Source organism: Botrytis porri (assembly GCF_014898465.1).
Source record: "Botrytis porri strain MUCL 3234 chromosome Unknown BPOR_001, whole genome shotgun sequence".
Lineage (NCBI taxonomy): Eukaryota > Fungi > Ascomycota > Leotiomycetes > Helotiales > Sclerotiniaceae > Botrytis > Botrytis porri.
The window spans coordinates 2562970-2581739 of record NW_024066075.1 but is presented as its reverse complement, the minus strand read 5'-3'; the positions used below and the strand labels follow the sequence as shown (position 1 = coordinate 2581739).

General features: G+C 44.6%; 5 protein-coding genes across 5 annotated transcripts; 1 reads left to right on the top strand and 4 right to left on the bottom strand.

Moving 5' to 3' along the window:
* Positions 1 to 119: 119 nt before the first annotated feature.
* EAF01_000689 (uncharacterized protein) lies at positions 120 to 5147 on the bottom strand (the record flags this gene model as incomplete). Its single annotated transcript, XM_038908939.1, has 4 exons — positions 3550 to 5147; positions 2783 to 3488; positions 703 to 2732; positions 120 to 650 (listed from the first exon to the last, which is right to left on the bottom strand). Exons 1-4 carry the CDS (start codon positions 3907 to 3909, stop codon positions 120 to 122), a joined length of 3627 nt encoding a protein of 1208 aa, XP_038775845.1. The 5' UTR covers positions 3910 to 5147.
* A 1614-nt stretch (positions 5148 to 6761) lies between these two features.
* EAF01_000688 (uncharacterized protein) lies at positions 6762 to 7747 on the bottom strand (the record flags this gene model as incomplete). Its single annotated transcript, XM_038908938.1, has 4 exons — positions 6762 to 6964; positions 7017 to 7251; positions 7307 to 7470; positions 7525 to 7747. The coding sequence occupies 4 exons, from the start codon at positions 7745 to 7747 to the stop codon at positions 6762 to 6764; spliced, it is 825 nt and encodes a 274-aa protein (XP_038775844.1).
* A 3577-nt stretch (positions 7748 to 11324) lies between these two features.
* EAF01_000687 (uncharacterized protein) lies at positions 11325 to 14282 on the top strand (the record flags this gene model as incomplete). The annotated part of the gene is made up of 1 exon (XM_038908937.1): positions 11325 to 14282. The coding sequence occupies one exon, from the start codon at positions 11325 to 11327 to the stop codon at positions 14280 to 14282; it is 2958 nt and encodes a 985-aa protein (XP_038775843.1).
* Positions 14283 to 15372: 1090 nt separating this feature from the next.
* EAF01_000686 (uncharacterized protein) lies at positions 15373 to 16915 on the bottom strand (the record flags this gene model as incomplete). The annotated part of the gene is made up of 2 exons (XM_038908936.1): positions 15373 to 16335; positions 16454 to 16915. 2 exons carry the CDS (start codon positions 16913 to 16915, stop codon positions 15373 to 15375), a joined length of 1425 nt encoding a protein of 474 aa, XP_038775842.1.
* A 565-nt stretch (positions 16916 to 17480) lies between these two features.
* EAF01_000685 (uncharacterized protein) lies at positions 17481 to 18737 on the bottom strand (the record flags this gene model as incomplete). Its single annotated transcript, XM_038908935.1, has 1 exon — positions 17481 to 18737. One exon carries the CDS (start codon positions 18735 to 18737, stop codon positions 17481 to 17483), a length of 1257 nt encoding a protein of 418 aa, XP_038775841.1.
* Between the last annotated feature and the right edge of the window lie 33 nt (positions 18738 to 18770).

The window sequence follows — 18770 nt, the reverse complement described above, 5'->3', positions numbered from 1 at the left end:
TAATCAAGATATGTTATTTATTATCCCAAAAAGATGATTGATCCTCCACATATGCTCTTTTCTTCCCATTTAGCTCCACCTCTCCTCATCTCCTATCTTATTCATCTCTTTCCCTTTACTCATCCCGCTCCCGTAACTCCTACCCCACCATTCTGAGGCGGTCTCCCTGGTCCCCACCCACTATTAGAATTTCTATATTCCCTCCTATCCCCCCTTTCCCTATCCCCACTCCTCTCCCCACCATGCCCATGTCCATTAATATTCCCCAAATCCGGCGTCCTAGTCCTTTCCTCTCTATAAATCTGTGGTGGATGTTGCAACTCTACCCCTTCACCACCTTGCCACTCTCGATTCGGGTTCATATTCTGATTCCCTTGCCCGCCAACCTGGGCATCCTGCACATGCCTCACAGAACTTTCTTTTTGCCAAGCATTATTCGCCGGATCAACATCTACTCTCGTGACCATTGGAGCTAACGGTCTTCCATTCCCATCTCTATGACCAGTGGCTTCAGTCGTTTCGACCGTATGTCTTGCACCACCGGAAGCACTAATATCGCCATAGCGTTTAAGAATTTCTTTGGTTGTGATATCGGATGTGTTATTGAAGAGAACGGGGTCATTCAATATTGATTGGAGATCTTCTGGCACCTTTTTATATTGTTAGTCATAGAAAACATGAACGTGAACTGGAAAAACTTACTTCACACATTTGCTCGTTACACTCAATGAGTGTGTGAACGACCTCGATTGCAAGGAAATTATCATCGACAGGAGATTTAGCATTCGTGTATATAATATTCGGTGCGATGACAGTGGCAAGATTATGAGTATCCATCTTTGATCCAGATTCTTCATCGACTTGATGGAAAGATGCAACCCAGTTGAAGAAGGAACAGAGAATTTCCAAACAATCCCTGTGTACCTTTGGAAGCAAACAACATGTTAGATGTAATACTCGACGCCTCTTATCTTCATCGGCAATCTTTTGCGAAGCGATGAATAAATTGTGGAGCTTGAACGTCAATAAAGGATCCGGTAAATCTCGGAGATATTTCTTGAGTAGAGCAGCGACTTGAACGACATTTTGTCGACTCAAATCTACAGCATCACACCCTCCACTATCGATTTCCTTAACGGTTTCATTAAGCTTTCTGATATTACCATTCTTTCTGAAGACACCCTCAACTGAAAGATCCATCTTTCTCATTGCAGCAATTGCATCATCGACGAGAGCAGGAATCTTGAGAGCTCCAGGACCAACACCATCTGTCGACTCGGCACCATCCTTTTCGACGATAACATCAAGTGGTATCCCGAAGACGCCCTTCTTCTTGACGGCTGTCTTCTTGCCATCATTCTTGAAAGCTTTACCCATCTTACCCCAGAAAGTGGGTTTTCTAGTCTCGATTAGGTTAAGTAGTTCTTCCATAGTAAAGTGGCCATCCAGCATGGGTTGCATGGCGATAACTGCAACATGACGTACGATAAAATATTCCAACGCGGATAATTCCGAGAAATATTTCTTCCCAGCACCTCTCTGTTGTTGACGTTGTGTTTGTGCATCAAGGTCATTACCAGCAGAGAAAGTCCTTTGATGACCGTTGATGAGTTTAGGTTCAGTGATAGATGTTCGGAAAAGCTCATGACGGGCATGCTTATATGCATTTGGTCTTTGTTCCTTTGCTTGCTCAGCAGCCACAATTCTAGGAATATCATCCAGGGTAAGAGCGTCTTGATGACCGAACAATAATTCCGTTCTCGATTCGCCGTTACCATCACGGTCTTCCACTATTTGGAATTCATTGTTTCTCGAATGTGACCCATCAGCACCTGCAGAACCTGGCCTCCTATTGTCGACACCATCCATTATCCGCGACGTTCTCGCTTTTTTGATGGTAGAAGACAGATGTTTGTCCATTCGAGTACTTCGTAGTCGCCTTACGTCATTCAAGGTGTTTTCGTAGGATGATTCGCGTGGGTTTTCATCAACTGGACCACCGAATGATTTTGAACGAGCTTCAGACCTCAACATCGGAGGGTCGTCATCCGAGGGTACTTTATGACCCTCACTCGAATTGTAGCCATTAAGGTTGGGGTCATCCGAAGTATGTGGCAGAGTACCCTTGGTACGTAATATTTCGAGCAATCGAGCTAAAGCAACTCTTAGAAGGAATACATATTGTTGCAACCTCGTCACTCGCACGAATCCTGATACCACGTCTGACGACTGACTTTGACAATTACAACAGTATACCCGTTGTTCTACATCATCAAACCTGATGTCCTCGAGGATCTGAGAAAGATCTCGCTCACAATTAGAGCATTGCAGGCATGTTAAATGACATCTCCTTTCTTCGAAGCGAGCACATTCATCCTCGATTGGCTTTTGACATTTAATGCATGAATCCGAATTTGGAGCTGAAAGTCCAGGTGTTCCGGTGGTAGCTTCTAACGATCTGTCATCATTCTTGATTGCATCCATATCACCCAAGTCATCGAGGAATTGGTGAAGGCCTTCTGGATCTTTTTGATCTCGTTCGACCTTTAATGCGCCTTGAAGACAGATACGAATCAATAGTTTCAGGTAGTGGGCCAAACCAGTAACCAAGGCAAGAAGTTCCTGCGTGACGCCAAGTTTTCGAACTCCCGTCTCCTGAGTTTTGGACAGAAGTGAGAAGAATGCTACGATTTTCTTGCATAACAACTTTGCTTCGCGCGAATATGATAGCCCTGACAAGATTAGTAAAAACAGTGAGGACATAGATTATTGAGATACTAACCCTTTGAGCCATCCCTCATCATTATGCCATCCAATTTATCTGCAGAACAAAAAAGGATATCCACGTGCCATATGAACTTCTTTGCCACCATTACACCATCCATATATGCACCGTTACTAACATGTAGAAGCATATCGGATATACAAGCCGCGGAGGACTCTTCGAATGTCGACAGTACACTCCAAATTTTGTAGACCTTTTCTTCCATTCTCTCCTCTTCTAATCGCACATTATTTCGACCTTCCTCGTTCGTCGCATCTTCAGATTCCTCTTGAATTTCTTGTACATCTTGCGGGGAAGCCAACCTCACATTCCAGAATTTATGGATCATATAACATTCAGGGTGCCAATGTTGATTTTGACCATTTCGAAATATCTCGACGAATTGTTTCAAGATTGCTGTTTGGCATCCATTACATCGTTGCGCGAATCGTGTCGAATAGTGGTAGTGGCAGTAAACTTGTCCATCGTGCTCGTAGTAACTATCTTGTGCGCCGAACACTGTTGGACATACTGAACAAGTGAAATGGTCGATATGGTATTTGCGCTCGAGGGCAGTGATATAGGATCCTCGTAGTGCCCCATTACATTGGTGGCAGATTAAATCTAAACGTCGGAAGTAATCAGTCTCGCATAGGGGGTATTGTCCTTCGCCATTTTCTTCGTCCACCGGAAAGAACTTTGATGCGACTATTTGACCGCAATCCTACAAAATGTAAGTCAGAAACTGAACGCCCTTAGACGATGGCATAATGGGAATGACTTACTCGACATCTAAAACAATCCAAATGGAATGTACCTCCAAGCGCACGTACGAATTGACCTGTCAAAGGTTCACCGCACTTCTTGCACAATCTCAAAGATCCGCTGCCAGTCCTCCCAGTTCGCGTTCGTGATTGTGTGCGCTCATTGCTTGGTCTGCGACTCCCCTCTCTCAAAGGACCTTCTCTGCCACTCACACTGTTTGCCGGAGACGCATTCATCCTATCTGGGCCATTAGGCCTCGGAAGATGTTGATCTCGCATTGTGATATCCCTCTCAGTTGTAAGTCTTCCCCCATCATCGGAATGTGAAGGATCATAATTTTCGCCTTCGGCATAGGGGCCTGCCTCTGATTGAGGACCCATTATTTGATGATCAACGTTTATTATCCACAACTATCTCCAGACCTTGTTCGAGCCCCCTATTATATTTTAATTTGGAAGTAATGCTTAAGCCGAGTACTTCGAGTCGCAGTGGCCAGGGCGAATAATTGAAATGGAATCGTTGATGATAGTTAAATTCGTCTTCGGCCTTGCAGATTGATTGAAGCTCGTATGGTTCGTATCTTCTCTATGGAGAGTTGCTTGAAATTCTGACGTTGTCGAGTAGCAAGGGTTCCACTCAATTGACCTCCGCATGTGTTGGCGACTCAAAGTTCAAGGAACATTCAGCCTGCAGAACATGAAACAATAACCATCGATTGAATTAAGAAGAAGCCAAAAAATGTTAATCTCGCGACCTTTTTTTTTCCTTTTTTTTCCCTTTTTTTCCCCTTTTTGAACCTCGATTATTCCAAATTGTGATTTATCTTATATCTGAATAAGAGAAAGTCTAGATCATCAAGTATGTGTATTGAATGAGTCCTGCTCGTGTGATTCGATAAGGACTGAGTTGTTTGTTTCGCGTTAAGAAAGATATCGAAGGACACTTGGGCAAGTAGTAAATACTGGATATGAAGGTCGGTCGGTAGGTAGGTAGGTAGGTAGGTAGGATGATTTTTGGAGAAAAACGTCGGCGGTGTAGATGGGAGAGGGAGCCGATTCAAAAATAGAAAATCAATTGGAATTCGTAATGGAATATTGTGACGTGAGTAAAGTCGAGCGGCTGAATGGGTGTACCTTTTTCGAAGAAGAAGAAGGAGGAGGCGGAGGAGGACGAGGAGGTTGTGAAGGCTGTTGTGTTTCTGAGAAAGAAGTTACGTAGTAGAATGGTATAGGATAGAATCGTGGTACAACTTGATGAGCGAGGTACTACAATATAAGTGCTAGGTACTAGGTAGTAGGTACGGGTAGGTAATGAAGTAGGGTGAAGTAAAGTAAAGTAAAGTAAAATAAAGTAAATTCAAGTAAAGTAGTTATTCAAGCCGGAGGAAGAACCCGATTTTACATTAATGAGCGGATAGTACTGCAGCAGTTTTCCTTTTGGGGGGCAAATGAAATGAATGGTGAAGATATATTAATTTTGGAATGGTTTGGTAGTTGCTTGTTTGAGGGGAGAAAAGACAATGCGAAGATTGGGCGAGGACTGAGAGGACTTAGAGGACTGAGAGGACTGAGAGGACTGAGAGGACTGAGAGGACTGAGAGGACTGAGAGGACTGAGAGAGGATTGAGATGAGAGAATATGATGGATTTGGTGTGAAGAAGTTATGAATTTGTGAATCGATAGCCGATTTCACAATTGAATCCGAATTTGAATGAGCGGTTGGGCAATTGATGAAGTTGCTCCTCTCCAAAGGTTTCATTCAACCTTGAAATGTTTTGGATGTCTTGCTCGACCCGACGGTCAGTAGTAGTAGTAGTAGTAGTAGTAGTAGTAGTGGTGGTGGTGGTCATGAATTAATATAAATAAAAAAGTACCTTATTATCAAGGCTTCCGCGATTCAGGTACTCCCACTTGACCGAATCGATTCCCTTGCAAGATATTTTTATATATACATTGACTCAATCTCATCTACCGGTATGGGTTCCATCTGACCGTTGGGTATGCTGTGGGAGGGCGGCTTGAATCATGAATATCTTTGGTAGATTGTTCTGATATCAAGTTTCAATCAACCCTCAACATGCTCTCGTAACCATCGGTTCTATGTCAATTTCCCCGTCTAGAAGTCTTTCCGAGTAACAAGATTAAACTTTCTTCGTACCTAGGTACATATACGCCGTAGCATCTATCGAGTATCTGTCTATCTATCCTGTCCGCGCTAACACGAAATAACCTCATTAAAGAACCCCTCCGCCTATCATCTAAATTCATTGGCATGGATACTCTCTCTACCTCTATCGAGGTATCCATATCCGAATGATATTCATTCATGGGCCTCGGGATCCCTTTTCCCCAGGGTGACCAGCATCCTACCTAGCTAAAGACATTCCAATTCCTTTCCTCACACAATCTTATTTCTGCATTCCCCAAATCCTTCTGGAACAGAGACTCAGGGAGAGAGGGGGTGGTTACGTAAGAGTCTTTCCATTCATATATCAATCAGATGGTGCCTGCATCAGCTGAAATTATTCCATTCACAATGCCATCACTTCACTTCCCTCACACCTGGGAAAACGCTCAAATGCAACTCATAATATCACACTCGGAGACATAATTCCGTTTTGTAAACTACAAAAGTGTCAGCCAATCACATCTCATCTCTGGTCGGACAACAAGTAAGCTTAATTTAGCTTTGATTAAATCTACGAGAAGCATATCGGTAGTTCGGCCCATAGGAAATTGGAGATTGGAGATGAAAATTGAAATTGAAGACATTGATGGTACTCCAAGACGGTACAAAGTACTAGGTAATCTCTGGGATTTCCAGAACAATTTTTGACGGCACTTGGAAGGCTTGCTGTCATCCGAAACATTCTTAGTTGCTCAAATCCATATACTCGTTTACCTAGTACTTTGTTCTAAATATAAAATATAAAGTCAATACAAGGTAGAAGGCTCATCGTTAATGTAACATTTCTTTGACTCATTTGGGCAATTCCAAATCCCATCTCAAGATATGTACTCATTAATCATAATAAAGGGTATCATAACTTCGTAGCGGCGTTTGCTGAATCCAGTCCAAATATTTCCACCCTCCCCAAACCCGAAACTTGTTGATCTACAACTCCGTGATGCATGATAGATCATATCCAACAACTATTGTGTCGGGGTATATGTTCTTGACTGGCGGAACATCGTTCCAACATATCAGCAGCCGATATCACCATGAATCAAATCTAGCCCGAATAATCGTCGTTGTATGATTTAGCCTTTCCCCTTCTCGACCGTGTATCGGATTCTTGAGAGGCAGGAACTTTGCGATTTTCCTTGTCCTTTTTACCTCCATCATCTTTGGCTTTTCTGGTGCGTTTTGCAGCATAGGGTGGATCTGAATACTCGAAGGATCTTGCGGAAGCCATAACACTGTCGTAGAGGGCAACTGAACATGAATTGTTAGCGAGGATGGAGTCGGTATTAGGATTAATACTTACAGCCAGGAACAAACAACCAGATTGAGTTTATTAATACAAAGTATACCCAAAAGTATAATGGTTCCGGTCGGTAGTATCGTTTGCCAGTGGTGTACTCATCAAGTAGACTAGTGCCAAGGTACAGTAAATTTCCATAAAGTTCCCCTGTTGAAACGAGTGCTTGTACAGTGTGTCGAAATTGTGAATTTTGGGTGATGTATACGGCTGTAAGGTAAGATAGCGGTCCCCAGAGTATCTGCCAATATGATTAGCATACTCTACTTTCAGCATTCGGATTGTGGCATACGCACAACGGTCCATGTCTCTATGGTCAACAGAAACGAATCCGAGGACATATATCTCGAATCGGATAAAGCATATTCCTTCCATAGTTGGCCAAAGAAATCTGTCCTGCTTGCCATTCGAGCATGATTGTAGACGAAGTATCCTTCGAAAAATATATGAATTGACCCCGCTATTTAAATGTTAGGATCCATTGCAGAGATATAGATAGGTATGTTGAGCTTACTCAAGATAAACCATAGCACAAGTCCTTGATCCTTTATGCTGAGCCTAGGATAAAATCTCCTCACCACAAAAAGTGTTGCGCCGAGCACCAAAGCCCACGTTGTTCCAAAGGTGACAATGAGGATGGATGGACTGAAACTATTTTCCACAAACTTTCCAGAAAGATTGATATCGACCGGATGATATGGATGATATGAGGTCATCCGAGAAAAATAGCTGGACATCTTGTCGTTAGTTGATAGGTAAACTCATGCAATGCTCCGTACGTGAGGCTCTTGATAAAAACACGAGAAAGCAATTGGATTGTTGACATCTCGGATATGGAATATTGACCCCTGCATTTTCCCAAAACCCCTTTTAGTGGGGACCGATTTGTTGGCAGATATTCAAAGAATAGGGACTTGGTGTGACATGACAAGCATTTTGGCAAGTCAGATCGAGTTGTACGAATATGTAGGTATTCCCAATCTTGCGAATCTCTTGGGGTGAAAAAACTTCACACATCTACAATTGTGATGTTTGAGACATATCACGTGATCATCTTGCTATCATTCGATGTTTATTAGGTCATTGGGAGAGTCCGGCCACTTTAGAGTTAGGTCCAGTCAGTTCCAAGTACCAATCAACATGCAACATTTGGGAGGTTATGCATCCTCGGAGACGTTAGAATTGAGAATCCCCGTATTAAAGTCAACTAGCAGAATCTTGAAGGCAACCTTAGAAAGCACCACTTTGTATGGCTGCCATGATGCCATCTCTCTTTTCTTTCTTGACGAGTAAACCATATAGAAAGAATGCAGCAGCCACCTGCGCGCACTTGTTCTGATTGTTACTTTTCACGAGACGCTCTCCCCAACCACTTTTCTCGCTTTACCCTTTATCGCTCTTATCAAAAGGGGGGAAGTTCGAGTCTATAATTATTTTCTCCTCTATGATACGCTGGTTTCGTCACCAGAATTACCAAGGCAATGCACTGTGCTCGATTTATATTGCACGAGTTGGGAAACCTGGGAATGGCCTTGTATGGAATCTTCGCCAAATCCAGCACTTGAAACTTGAACCCCCTGGTCCATCTTACAGGATACTGTATTGTCCATCGGACAGAAGATTCTCATAGGACCAGAATGAGAGATGGAAATTGACTCACTTGGGCTCACTGCATTATGCACATGGCACGCATTGTGCAGCTTGAGAGATTTCTCCATCTGGCACATTGACTGGCTAGTAGTAAGTGGTAGTATACAGAGTACAGGCTCAACCCCATTGACAATCCATGAGCTGAATGTCGAGATGCTCCCCTCTTCAATCACATACTGGGTACTCATCACTCTTTATTACACAGGACACACATCACATGTATCCAGGTACCTCTATTTTATCCTCTCGTACATCTTTTCGACATTCATCGCGATCGATGTTTACCCTCTCACCTCCTCCCATCCATCTACCTCACCCGGCCAATTATTATTATTATTATTGTTATTGTTATTGTTATTGTTATTATTATTATTATTATTATTATTATTGAAATGTCACATCTGAGCGAGCGGAGGATCGGATTCTTTTTTTCGAATTGAAGCGCAAAATCCAACATCCTTTGTACACCGTAGACAATTAGCACACCCGGACATACAGTAGTAAACTCTTCTCAAAAGCGATTTACACAAGACGATTTTCCCTACTATGTACTAGAGACGCAGATACATACAAACCTTTTCGAGTCTAGCTGGAGCAATTCTCATTATCCATACCACATAAGTTACCGCCAATCAGCAGAGTACTTGCCACTTTAAAGACATCTTTCTTCCTATACGGGCGCCTCGCCTTTATTTCTTTTTATTTGTATCATTTATAATCTTTCCATCTTCTTCCCACTTCCTACCTACAGAGTAGATGTTACATAAGTTATAATAAGTTGCATTGTACTCTACTCTGTACATATCCTCCCACCTTTCCACCTTTCCACCTCAGGTTCCATATGACATATAACATTCGTCAACTTACTTGTACCTACCTCCGAACCTCCCTCCCTATATATCGACATCTCACTGAAGCCAGAGCCAAAGGCAAAGCCACAGCCAAAACCTTAGTTATTCCATCTTTGGTATCCTAATCAATCTCGCATGCGCACAGCCGCAATTCTTATATTTCAATTCTGTTCTTGCATCTTACAGTTCATACCTGGCTACGTGAACATTTATTTATTTTTTATGTTTTATTCGTCTATTTATTATTCATGAATACCGGTAACTTATACTTTTTCATATTTGATTCAATTGATTAATTGATTGATCGATTGATTGATTGATTGATTCACGGATCAATTGATCTTACATATGAATTCTCCATAGATTTCCACGTCATTTTATTTTCACCTCATTTCATCATCATTTTAATGTATTACCTGTTACTGATCTTCCCTTTCCCTTCCCTTCCCCCTCCCCTCCCCTCCCCCTCTCACCCCTTCACCCTTCCTTCACCCTTCACTCTTCACCCTTCACCCTTCACTATTCAACCCCCCCCCCTGTCCACTTCACTCGTTTCAATACTCAACCCAGCTTTTATCACGCACAACCTTATTATTATTACCTCTCACTTCACTTATCAACTCTTTCCTCTCTCACTTACCATTTGCTCCTTCTTATCATCTCCCCTCCCTCCAAACATAACAAGCAAACATCGGGGGAGAAAGGGAAAATCAAGGAAAATAATCCAGATCAAGATGTTTACACTTTACTTAGGTATCATACAATCAATACAATTCAATTCAATTCAATTCAATTCAATTCAATACAATACAACACAACACAAGACTACTTATGCTATCCAAATCCATTTTTTGGTCGTGGTTTTCTTTCCATGGCCTCTCTCACTCTCACTCTCACTCTCACTCACACACATTCATCACCAATCTCTCTCTTTCCCCCTCAAGTACTGACCCCCCCCTTCTCTCATATTCACCCCAACCAAAAGCAGCATTGGATTCATTTTTGGAATCCTCTTCACGGATCTACTTCTACACTAGCGTTCCTCGCGTTCTCACTACTAATCTTGAAGCGGCAAGGCATTTTAGATACTCTCAGGATTAGCTGCTTTTTTGGTTCCTTCCTAACTTTCTGAGTTCGCTCTTCGCAATGAGCCACTCACCCAACCAAATTCTCCCCTCTCACTTACCATTTTCCACTACAGATACCGGCACACTCTCCCTTCTACCTCTACAACCCTTCTCGAATTCATGTATTCTCGTCATTACAAATAGGATTCCTCAACAAATCTATTATCCATCCTTTTCCTCCATTCGATTATCATACAATAACGCGTAAACATTCCAAAGCGCAAACTCGGTTGAATCGTCTTTGTCCTTTCGACATCGTCTTTTCCAAAAGGCCCTGTCTCTTCGTCCCCATCGCCTCCACTCTGGGACTTGAAAACCCTTTCACTTGGGAACACGGTTTCAATTGCAGAACATACATTTCAACACACGAGACTCGCAGATATTATCTTCTCTAACAGGAAATCCCCTTCAACCGCACTACCATCGTCGATCTACCCTTCCCTCTCGACTCACACTTCCTCTTGATCGATTCTTACATTGTTGGCGTACGTGGAAGGAAGCCAAGAAGACTCGCATGTTTAGTTCAACAGCTGATGAAAGAGACCATCAGAATTGAGTGTCGTTTTCGCTCTGCGATAATTAATTGCTTCGAGTCGTGGCCGTCTTCGTCATGCGACTCAGGTCTTGGAATCAGTGAACGCACCTTGATCCTCTCACTCGAATAGCCACCCAAAGGCTCCTAGATTATGACAGAAAGGTCCCTATCAATCTCGACGCAGCATGCGACCCAGACGAAGCCTGTCTTCCTCACTTCTGTTGAGGCCCTTCCCCACGATATTCAACCCGCTACCGAGTTGGCGGACGAAGATTACACCATCAAATGCATCTGCAACAATTGTGAAGACGATGGAAACACGATATATTGCGAAGATTGTTCAACGTGGCAGCATATCGATTGCTATTACGACCGCTCTGTAGATGTGTTGAGGCCAGACTTCGCTCATTCTTGTGTTGATTGCTCACCACGAGATCTCGGTCCACATGCGAACGAAAGGTCGCAACATCGACAGAGTAAACCTACCCATGATAACAATGACAAAAAAAATAGAAGGCCGGCATCAAAAAGTCACAAAAAGAAGACAGTGAAGCCCGCTGAGAATCATGGTTTCAATGACCAAGAGGGCCACGAGAATGCTGGCTCTCTTGTGGCCCCTACACAAAAAAGAGCGAAAGGTCATCGGTCGCATCATTCCGTTAGCTCTCAAGCTACCAAACGAAATCATAACCATCCTCCCAGCCCTAACCACACAGCAGGAAATCTGCCAGACAATTTCGAAATTCATTCTCTCTCCGTCATTTTCCACTCGCTCTATGATGTTGATTCACAGGAAATTAATACAAATACATTGGTCGATCTCTCGGTCACGAGCAAATTAGCTCTGTGGATCAAAGAGGGTAAGCTGTTCGAAGAAGATGTCGGCAAAAAATTCGATGATGTTGTTCAAAAAACCGAGATGCGACTTGATCCGCACCAGTTCCCAAAGTTGCACGTTGATGTCAAGACCGCTCACATCAACAATACGAATGTCCAATGGAAATCTCTCGTCACGACAACGAAAACCCCGGCGAACAAACCAATTGGAGAGATGAATGGCCATGTCGGTTTTCAATCTGACTATCACAAGAACCCAGACAATGGGTGGGAAGAGTGTCCTCATCCACGCCCTCTTACCTTTTTCATTCCCGGATTACCCTTGTATATTGATACAAGAAAAGGAGGATCCCAGTGCCGATACATTCGACGAAGCTGTAGGGCGAATGCAAACTTAGAAACATATATTGTTGCCAATACAAGCGAGTATCATTTCTACTTAACCCTCGACAGCGCCCTGGCTCCAAACGAGCAGATTACATTGCCTTGGGACTTCAAATTCGTTGACAAGTCAAGACTAGACCGTGCCCTTCATCTTGATGGCGATGATGACGATAGGCTACCTGATATCACCGAAGCCGAATACCAAAGCGTGTCGCATTCGATCAACCTGGTGTTATCGGATCACGGAGGTTGTGCTTGCAATGCTGGTAAAGACTGCGCCTTTGTGCGATTTCACCGTGATTACTACGGCAGAGTACATGGTCAACACCAACAGCCATCCAATGGTGTAAATGGGGTGAAATCAAAGAAGGGCCGCAAGCCCAAGCAGCACGTCTCTCCTACAAGTACAGGCCACGCCACCAATAGTCGAGCTGCCAGCGAAGGCCAGCCAGAGACAAATGACGACGACGATAGCCGTTCCTTTTCTGGCTCCGGGCGTAGCAAACCTCACAGTCGTGATCCCACACCCATCCATGGCCCTGAAGCCGATGCAATTCTGACAGAGACAAAGCGAGAGAAAAGAAAGTTGTTATTGTTGGAAGAAAAATTCAAACAATTGGAACAGGAACAGGAACCACCACGGAAAAAGAAGAGGCCATCGGATAGTTCGAATGTGAATTCCCCAGTGACAGCTACGGCGTCACAGACAAACCCCAAACCCCGACAGAAATCAGTCGCATCTCGAACTGCCGTTTCACAGTCGAATCACGCAAAATCTAATGGATCTCGATCTCGTCAGTATGTCGACGCCAGCACATCGCGTCGACAATCGGGGTCACCTCTCAGCGCGACATCCTCAAAAATTGTAGCCTCTCCGAAACCCATTCGACCTCGTGATGATTCGAGTGGCTCTCGTTCAGATGAATCAGAGGGCTTCCGATCACGCCAAAATTCAATAACCCCGAATGTCGTGTATGCAGACTCATCAACACAAACAAGCCCGGACAAAGATGCATGGTATGAGCAGAAACCGAAGTCGATACCAAAGAGACCTGTCTTACCACTTTCGAGGCGTTTGCTTATGAAAAAATTCAAAGTACAGGAAAAGGCCCAGGAGTTATTTAAGAACGAGGAGCGGCAGCGGACAAATGTTGCTGCAGGACTGATGAACCGAGGTCTCCAAAATCTCTCTTCGCCTACAATGGCCATGGATATTGACTCACCAATCCAGGAAGATCGATCAATTACCCAGTCACCCACTGATACCAGGGTTCGAAATGCTAGTATTTCTTCGTCGACTCCGTCGGCTGACTTCACGTCCAATTCTGGCGATTATCATACAGATGGATCAACATTCACCACCGGACAAACAATGAAACCTCCATCATGGACTGGACAATCCACCAATGGATACTCGCACAAATCACCTGAACTGCACGTACGAATGCCTCCAACACAAACATTTACAGCACCTAACCTGTCCGGAACTCCAGGCACACTCACACCGGCTTCCGCAGTACCCTCATCAGCAATCTCGCCATATGGCACAACTCAGTTTCCATCATACCCTTCTGCAAATGCTGTCAATCCGAGTCCTGCTAGGAAAAAAATGTCAATTAAAGATTATACCGCTCGACATAAGAACCAGAACGTCAATGGCTCAGGTGGGCGTAAGGCTTCTGTAGGAAGCAGTCCTACGATATCACCAGCACTTCCCAAGTCAACACTTTCGACTATTGACGAAATTAATTCTATAGGCGCTCTTCTTGACAGTAAAACTGCAGCAGTTGATGGGCTCAAGAAAGTCGACCATGGTCTTGTTGATACGCTCAAGATTTCACCATCCCCCAAAAATATGCCCCCTCAACACACGAATGGCGCATTGTAACATACAGTTTAGATATCGCTTTAGGCGTGTTTTATTGCCTCATCTGTCCTTTTACTTCGGCGTGAGGTTTCAGCTGATGGAAGTTTGGGACCGGTGGATGGTATCATTTGGTTTAGGTTCAAAATGGGGTCCGGATTATGATCTTATTAAAAGGATCAGGGGCGTAGCTGGCGTAATACATTGGGGTGGAGTCTTAGAAGTTTTAATTACTTCGATTATTCAATTCTTTCTTTTTGTTCTACATCTTGATCACAGTTGATCACTACTTTTGTTTGTTCGGAAAACTGGACTCTTCTTTTTCCTTTTGCATCAGGCAATGGCAAAACACAATACCTTCCCTTACCATACCTAAACCTTATTGTACGAGTAGCTTCTTTGTTGATGACGATTGACGATGATTTCGTGTGGATGGGTTGATCGGATTTGTGGAAAAGAATTCTGAGAAGCGAGTTGCAATCACTCCTGTCTTGTTTTTTTTATGGCTTGCTTTTGGATGGACGGACGGGTGGGCGGGATTGGGTGTGAGTGGGACGAATGCTATGTACGGATGCTACTCGTTCTTGAAATGGTCCTATGACACGATCCTTTTGAAGTAGATATATTCATGACAGGGGATCTCTAGGATGAGATGGAGAAATGGGATGACATGCATGACATGGGTTTTCGAAATGGTGGGAATTGATGGATATTCATTTGATGGATGAGCTTTGTAGTGCTCGGATTGTGCGAGGAAACAGACCTCGACGTAGTGAAGTGATTAGATCACTTGTATTTTTTTAATTGAAAAAAATAAAAACTTTTAACATATTCCTTCTTGGGGGGGTGGAGAGTGGAGGCTTTTGAGTTGCTGAATCGAATGTACTATCCGATGATGCGGATGGGTATGTGGTGTTGTAATATTGTAATATTTTGTAAATGTCTATCTATATCCATATGACTACACCTATACACCTATACATACATACATACGCTCTGAATCTTGGAATTCCATATATACCCACCCAATTTTCACCCTTTCCTTTCCTCGTCTCCACCCTTCCTCTTCTTTCCCCCCCCCCCCCCATAAATAAGCCAAACCCTCTCCCCAAATCTACACACTCAAATTATCACTCTTAAAAATCAACAACGCCAAGCGATGTCGAACAAACAATCCAATCAATCCACACACCATCTGCATTCCCAAGATTTCCATGGCCAATCGATCTTCTCTGCGCGGTCCAAACCACACGAGCCATAGATTCAAAAGCGTAAAATTACTACTTTCTATTATCTCGCCTTTGGTATTGAATTTAAGATCGATGAGGTAGAATTTCTGCAGGAGGAAGAGGAGGAGCTGTTGATGTTTTTTCGGGGGGTTCGGCCACGGGGTGATGGAGGGTTCGAGGAGATTTGTTTTTGTGTTGTAGTAGGGGAGACGGTGACGGGGACAGGGGATCAGGTGGAAGAGTTGTGGGACGCTGTAGAGGAAATTGCAGGTTTGGGGGATGAGCAGCAGGAGAAGGGTTTTGGAGAAGTGGCCGAGGATGCCGCAGATGGCGAAGACCATGCCGGCGAAATAGCAGTAGGTGTCGCCGACGAAGACGGAAGAGGGGTACCAGTTGTGGGAGAGCAGGGCGAGGGAGACGCCGATGAAGGGGAGGAGCATGTAGAGGGAGAAGAGGTGGGAGTCGGTTGCGGGGTGGGGGTAGGGGGTTAGGAGGTACAGGGTGTCGTTGAGCACGAGGAGGAAGGCGATGATGAGGGATTGGGAAACTTCGATGCCGTTGATGCCGGCGAGGATGTTGATGCTGTTGGGGCAGAAGATGGCGATCGAGGCCATGTAGATGTAGTAGAGAGGACCGAGTTGGAAGAGCTCGCCCAGGTAGGGTTGCAGGGGGATGGGGATCACGATTTGGGTGACGCCGAAATCGACAAAGTAGACGATTAGGATGGGGATGGAGGCGATGGCGGGGATGAAAAATTTGTGGCGCCAGCGGATATCGAAGAGGTCGTCGCCGATTCCGAGGATGACGACGGATTGGAGGGAGAGGACCGCGGAGAGGTAGGATGCTAGCTATTTTTCTGTTAGTATATTTGATCATTGATTTTCCCGCCCAATTGAAAACGGTGGCCAAAGAATTCCTAATTCTCCACCCAAAACCCCCTCTCATCATGCAATCAACAATGCTCACCTTACTATGCGGAAACCTATGCAAAAACCTCCCATTCTCCACATCCATCCCCAAACCCGCCTCCAACCCCCCTTCCCTAACCACATCTCTATTCCCACCCCCACTCGTCGCCGCCACAATATCCTTATAAAACGGAAACGGGATAAACACAATAATAATCAACAAATACACCACCGCGCACACCGCGCCCATCGTTTCGGGGATCTCCTTCTTATCGCGCTTCGACATATCTTTTCCCTTGAGTCCTGCTTTCATGAACGTTGGGCCCAGCCAACGAATCATGCTGTAGGTAGCGGAGAATGCGAGACCGGAGAAGGCGAGCGAGGCGATGAGAGGTTCGCCATTTTCGCGGGAAAGGGTTTTAAGGAGGAGAGAGAGACAGAGAATGCTGAGGGAGAGGTGGAAGATGGATTCGGGGAGGGAGAGCGAGGAGCGCGTGCGCGTGGGAGAGGTGCTTTTCATGATGGGTGGGAGGGAATGGGGTGCATTTCAATTAGATGGTTTGGGGGATGATGGAAGGGAGAGAAGAAAAGGAATTGAGAATGAGATGGAGATGGAGATGTGGTTTTTATTTTTATTTGAGGAGCCTTGTGCAAGGCTGAGAAGACACGAGTTCATATCGCATAAATTGTGGGGAGCAGGGCTGAGGGGAATAGATGACGAAGCTAGTGGGGTTGATTTGCATGCCGCTTCAACGGTTTTTTATTTATTGCGGATTAAGAATGGGTAAATAGATCTACGCGAGGTATTTAACGAGTTAGATAAGGATGCGTTGAAATAGTTGAAATGGATGAAATGTGCGTGAAATTGATATTGTCTAAAGATAATAAAGCCATCCTGATATATATTTTATATCTTCATTATCAAGAACACCCAAGCTAAATCCTCTGATGAAAACGCCCTGAACTCCTAAACTCCAAAGCTACGGTATCTTTCTGAACAATCCCCAGACTCCATTGATACTCCACGTGGATAACATTTGTTTTTTATCGACCAATTTCTCCTTCAATCGAGATCATGGTGATCATCATACTCTATTCATCGCCAATTCCGCACTTCTACTCCAAAGACCAGTCGGTTCTCTCCTCCACATCATTAGTTTTCCATCATCACCCGTAGACCCCAATAATTGCCCATCTGCATCAAATTCTACCTTCCAAACTGGAGCTCGATCTGCTTCTAACCTAGAAATCTCCTTCACAGCATGAATTACCGCACCATCTCTACCTTGAGCTTCTTGCTGTCTACTTCGATCCGTTTTTTGGCCTGCTAATCCTGCACCAATACCAGAAGGAGCAGGTTTTGCTCCATTCTCAATTGTCATTTGCGACGAATTTCGCGCAACGAATTTCTCCGGTACCTTCTCGAAATCACTGCTTCTACCCTCCAAGCCCTCACCCTCCCTACCAGCCACCACCCGGAAAACTCTCACAACCCCATCCTTACACGCCGTAGCCACCTCATCCCAGCCCCTAATATTCCCCGCCGCCCACGTCACATCCCTGACCAAGCCCCTATGCCCCCTCAACTCCGCCGCCAAATAAAGTTCCTTCGTACTCGCACTCCCCAAACTAACCGTGTGCGAGATTTCCTTCGTGCGCCAAATACTCGCTTTATTCATACTCGCAACGACCAAACCCAGCGCATCTCTCGGGACCCCCTCTCGAATAGCTCTATAACACGGTTCCAAATTCGGATCAAAAGCCACTTTGAAACTGACCTCCTCTCCCCTCGCAGGCTTCTCACACACATTCACGCGATCGAGTTCCGTCCACGCCGTCATATTCTCCGGCTCGTCATTCTCATAAATAATCAACTGCGCATCGCGATCCACCAAAGCAATATAAGTATGTCTACTCTCCGCATGATGTTTAATCGAGAAACTCAAGAAGGGCGCGCGCGTATGCGATCGTGTTTCCCACACGGGCCGATTATTGTGCGAGTTGAATCTGCGTCCTTTGTTCGGCGCCAACGTGGGATCTTCAACCCACAGCTTGAATCGTCCGTCGGTACCAATAGATGCGATGAGATTCGGATGGATAGTAGGTGGTAACCATTGTAATTGTAGAACTTCCCCGCCGTTATGCGCACCCCATGTGTCGCATTGCATCCACGAGCCGTCGTGATGACGATTGTAAACTTTAACCTTGCCGTCTGCGGAACCGGTTGCGAAGCGCGTACCGTAGGTATTGAAGGCACTAGCCTCGACTATATCACGATGAGTGGAGGTGAGGAGTGCGAATCCCTCCGGCGGTGGTGGTGTGGCTTCTCTACTTGGAGACATGTTTGTAGTGAGTACGTATCCTCTGTAGGTGAA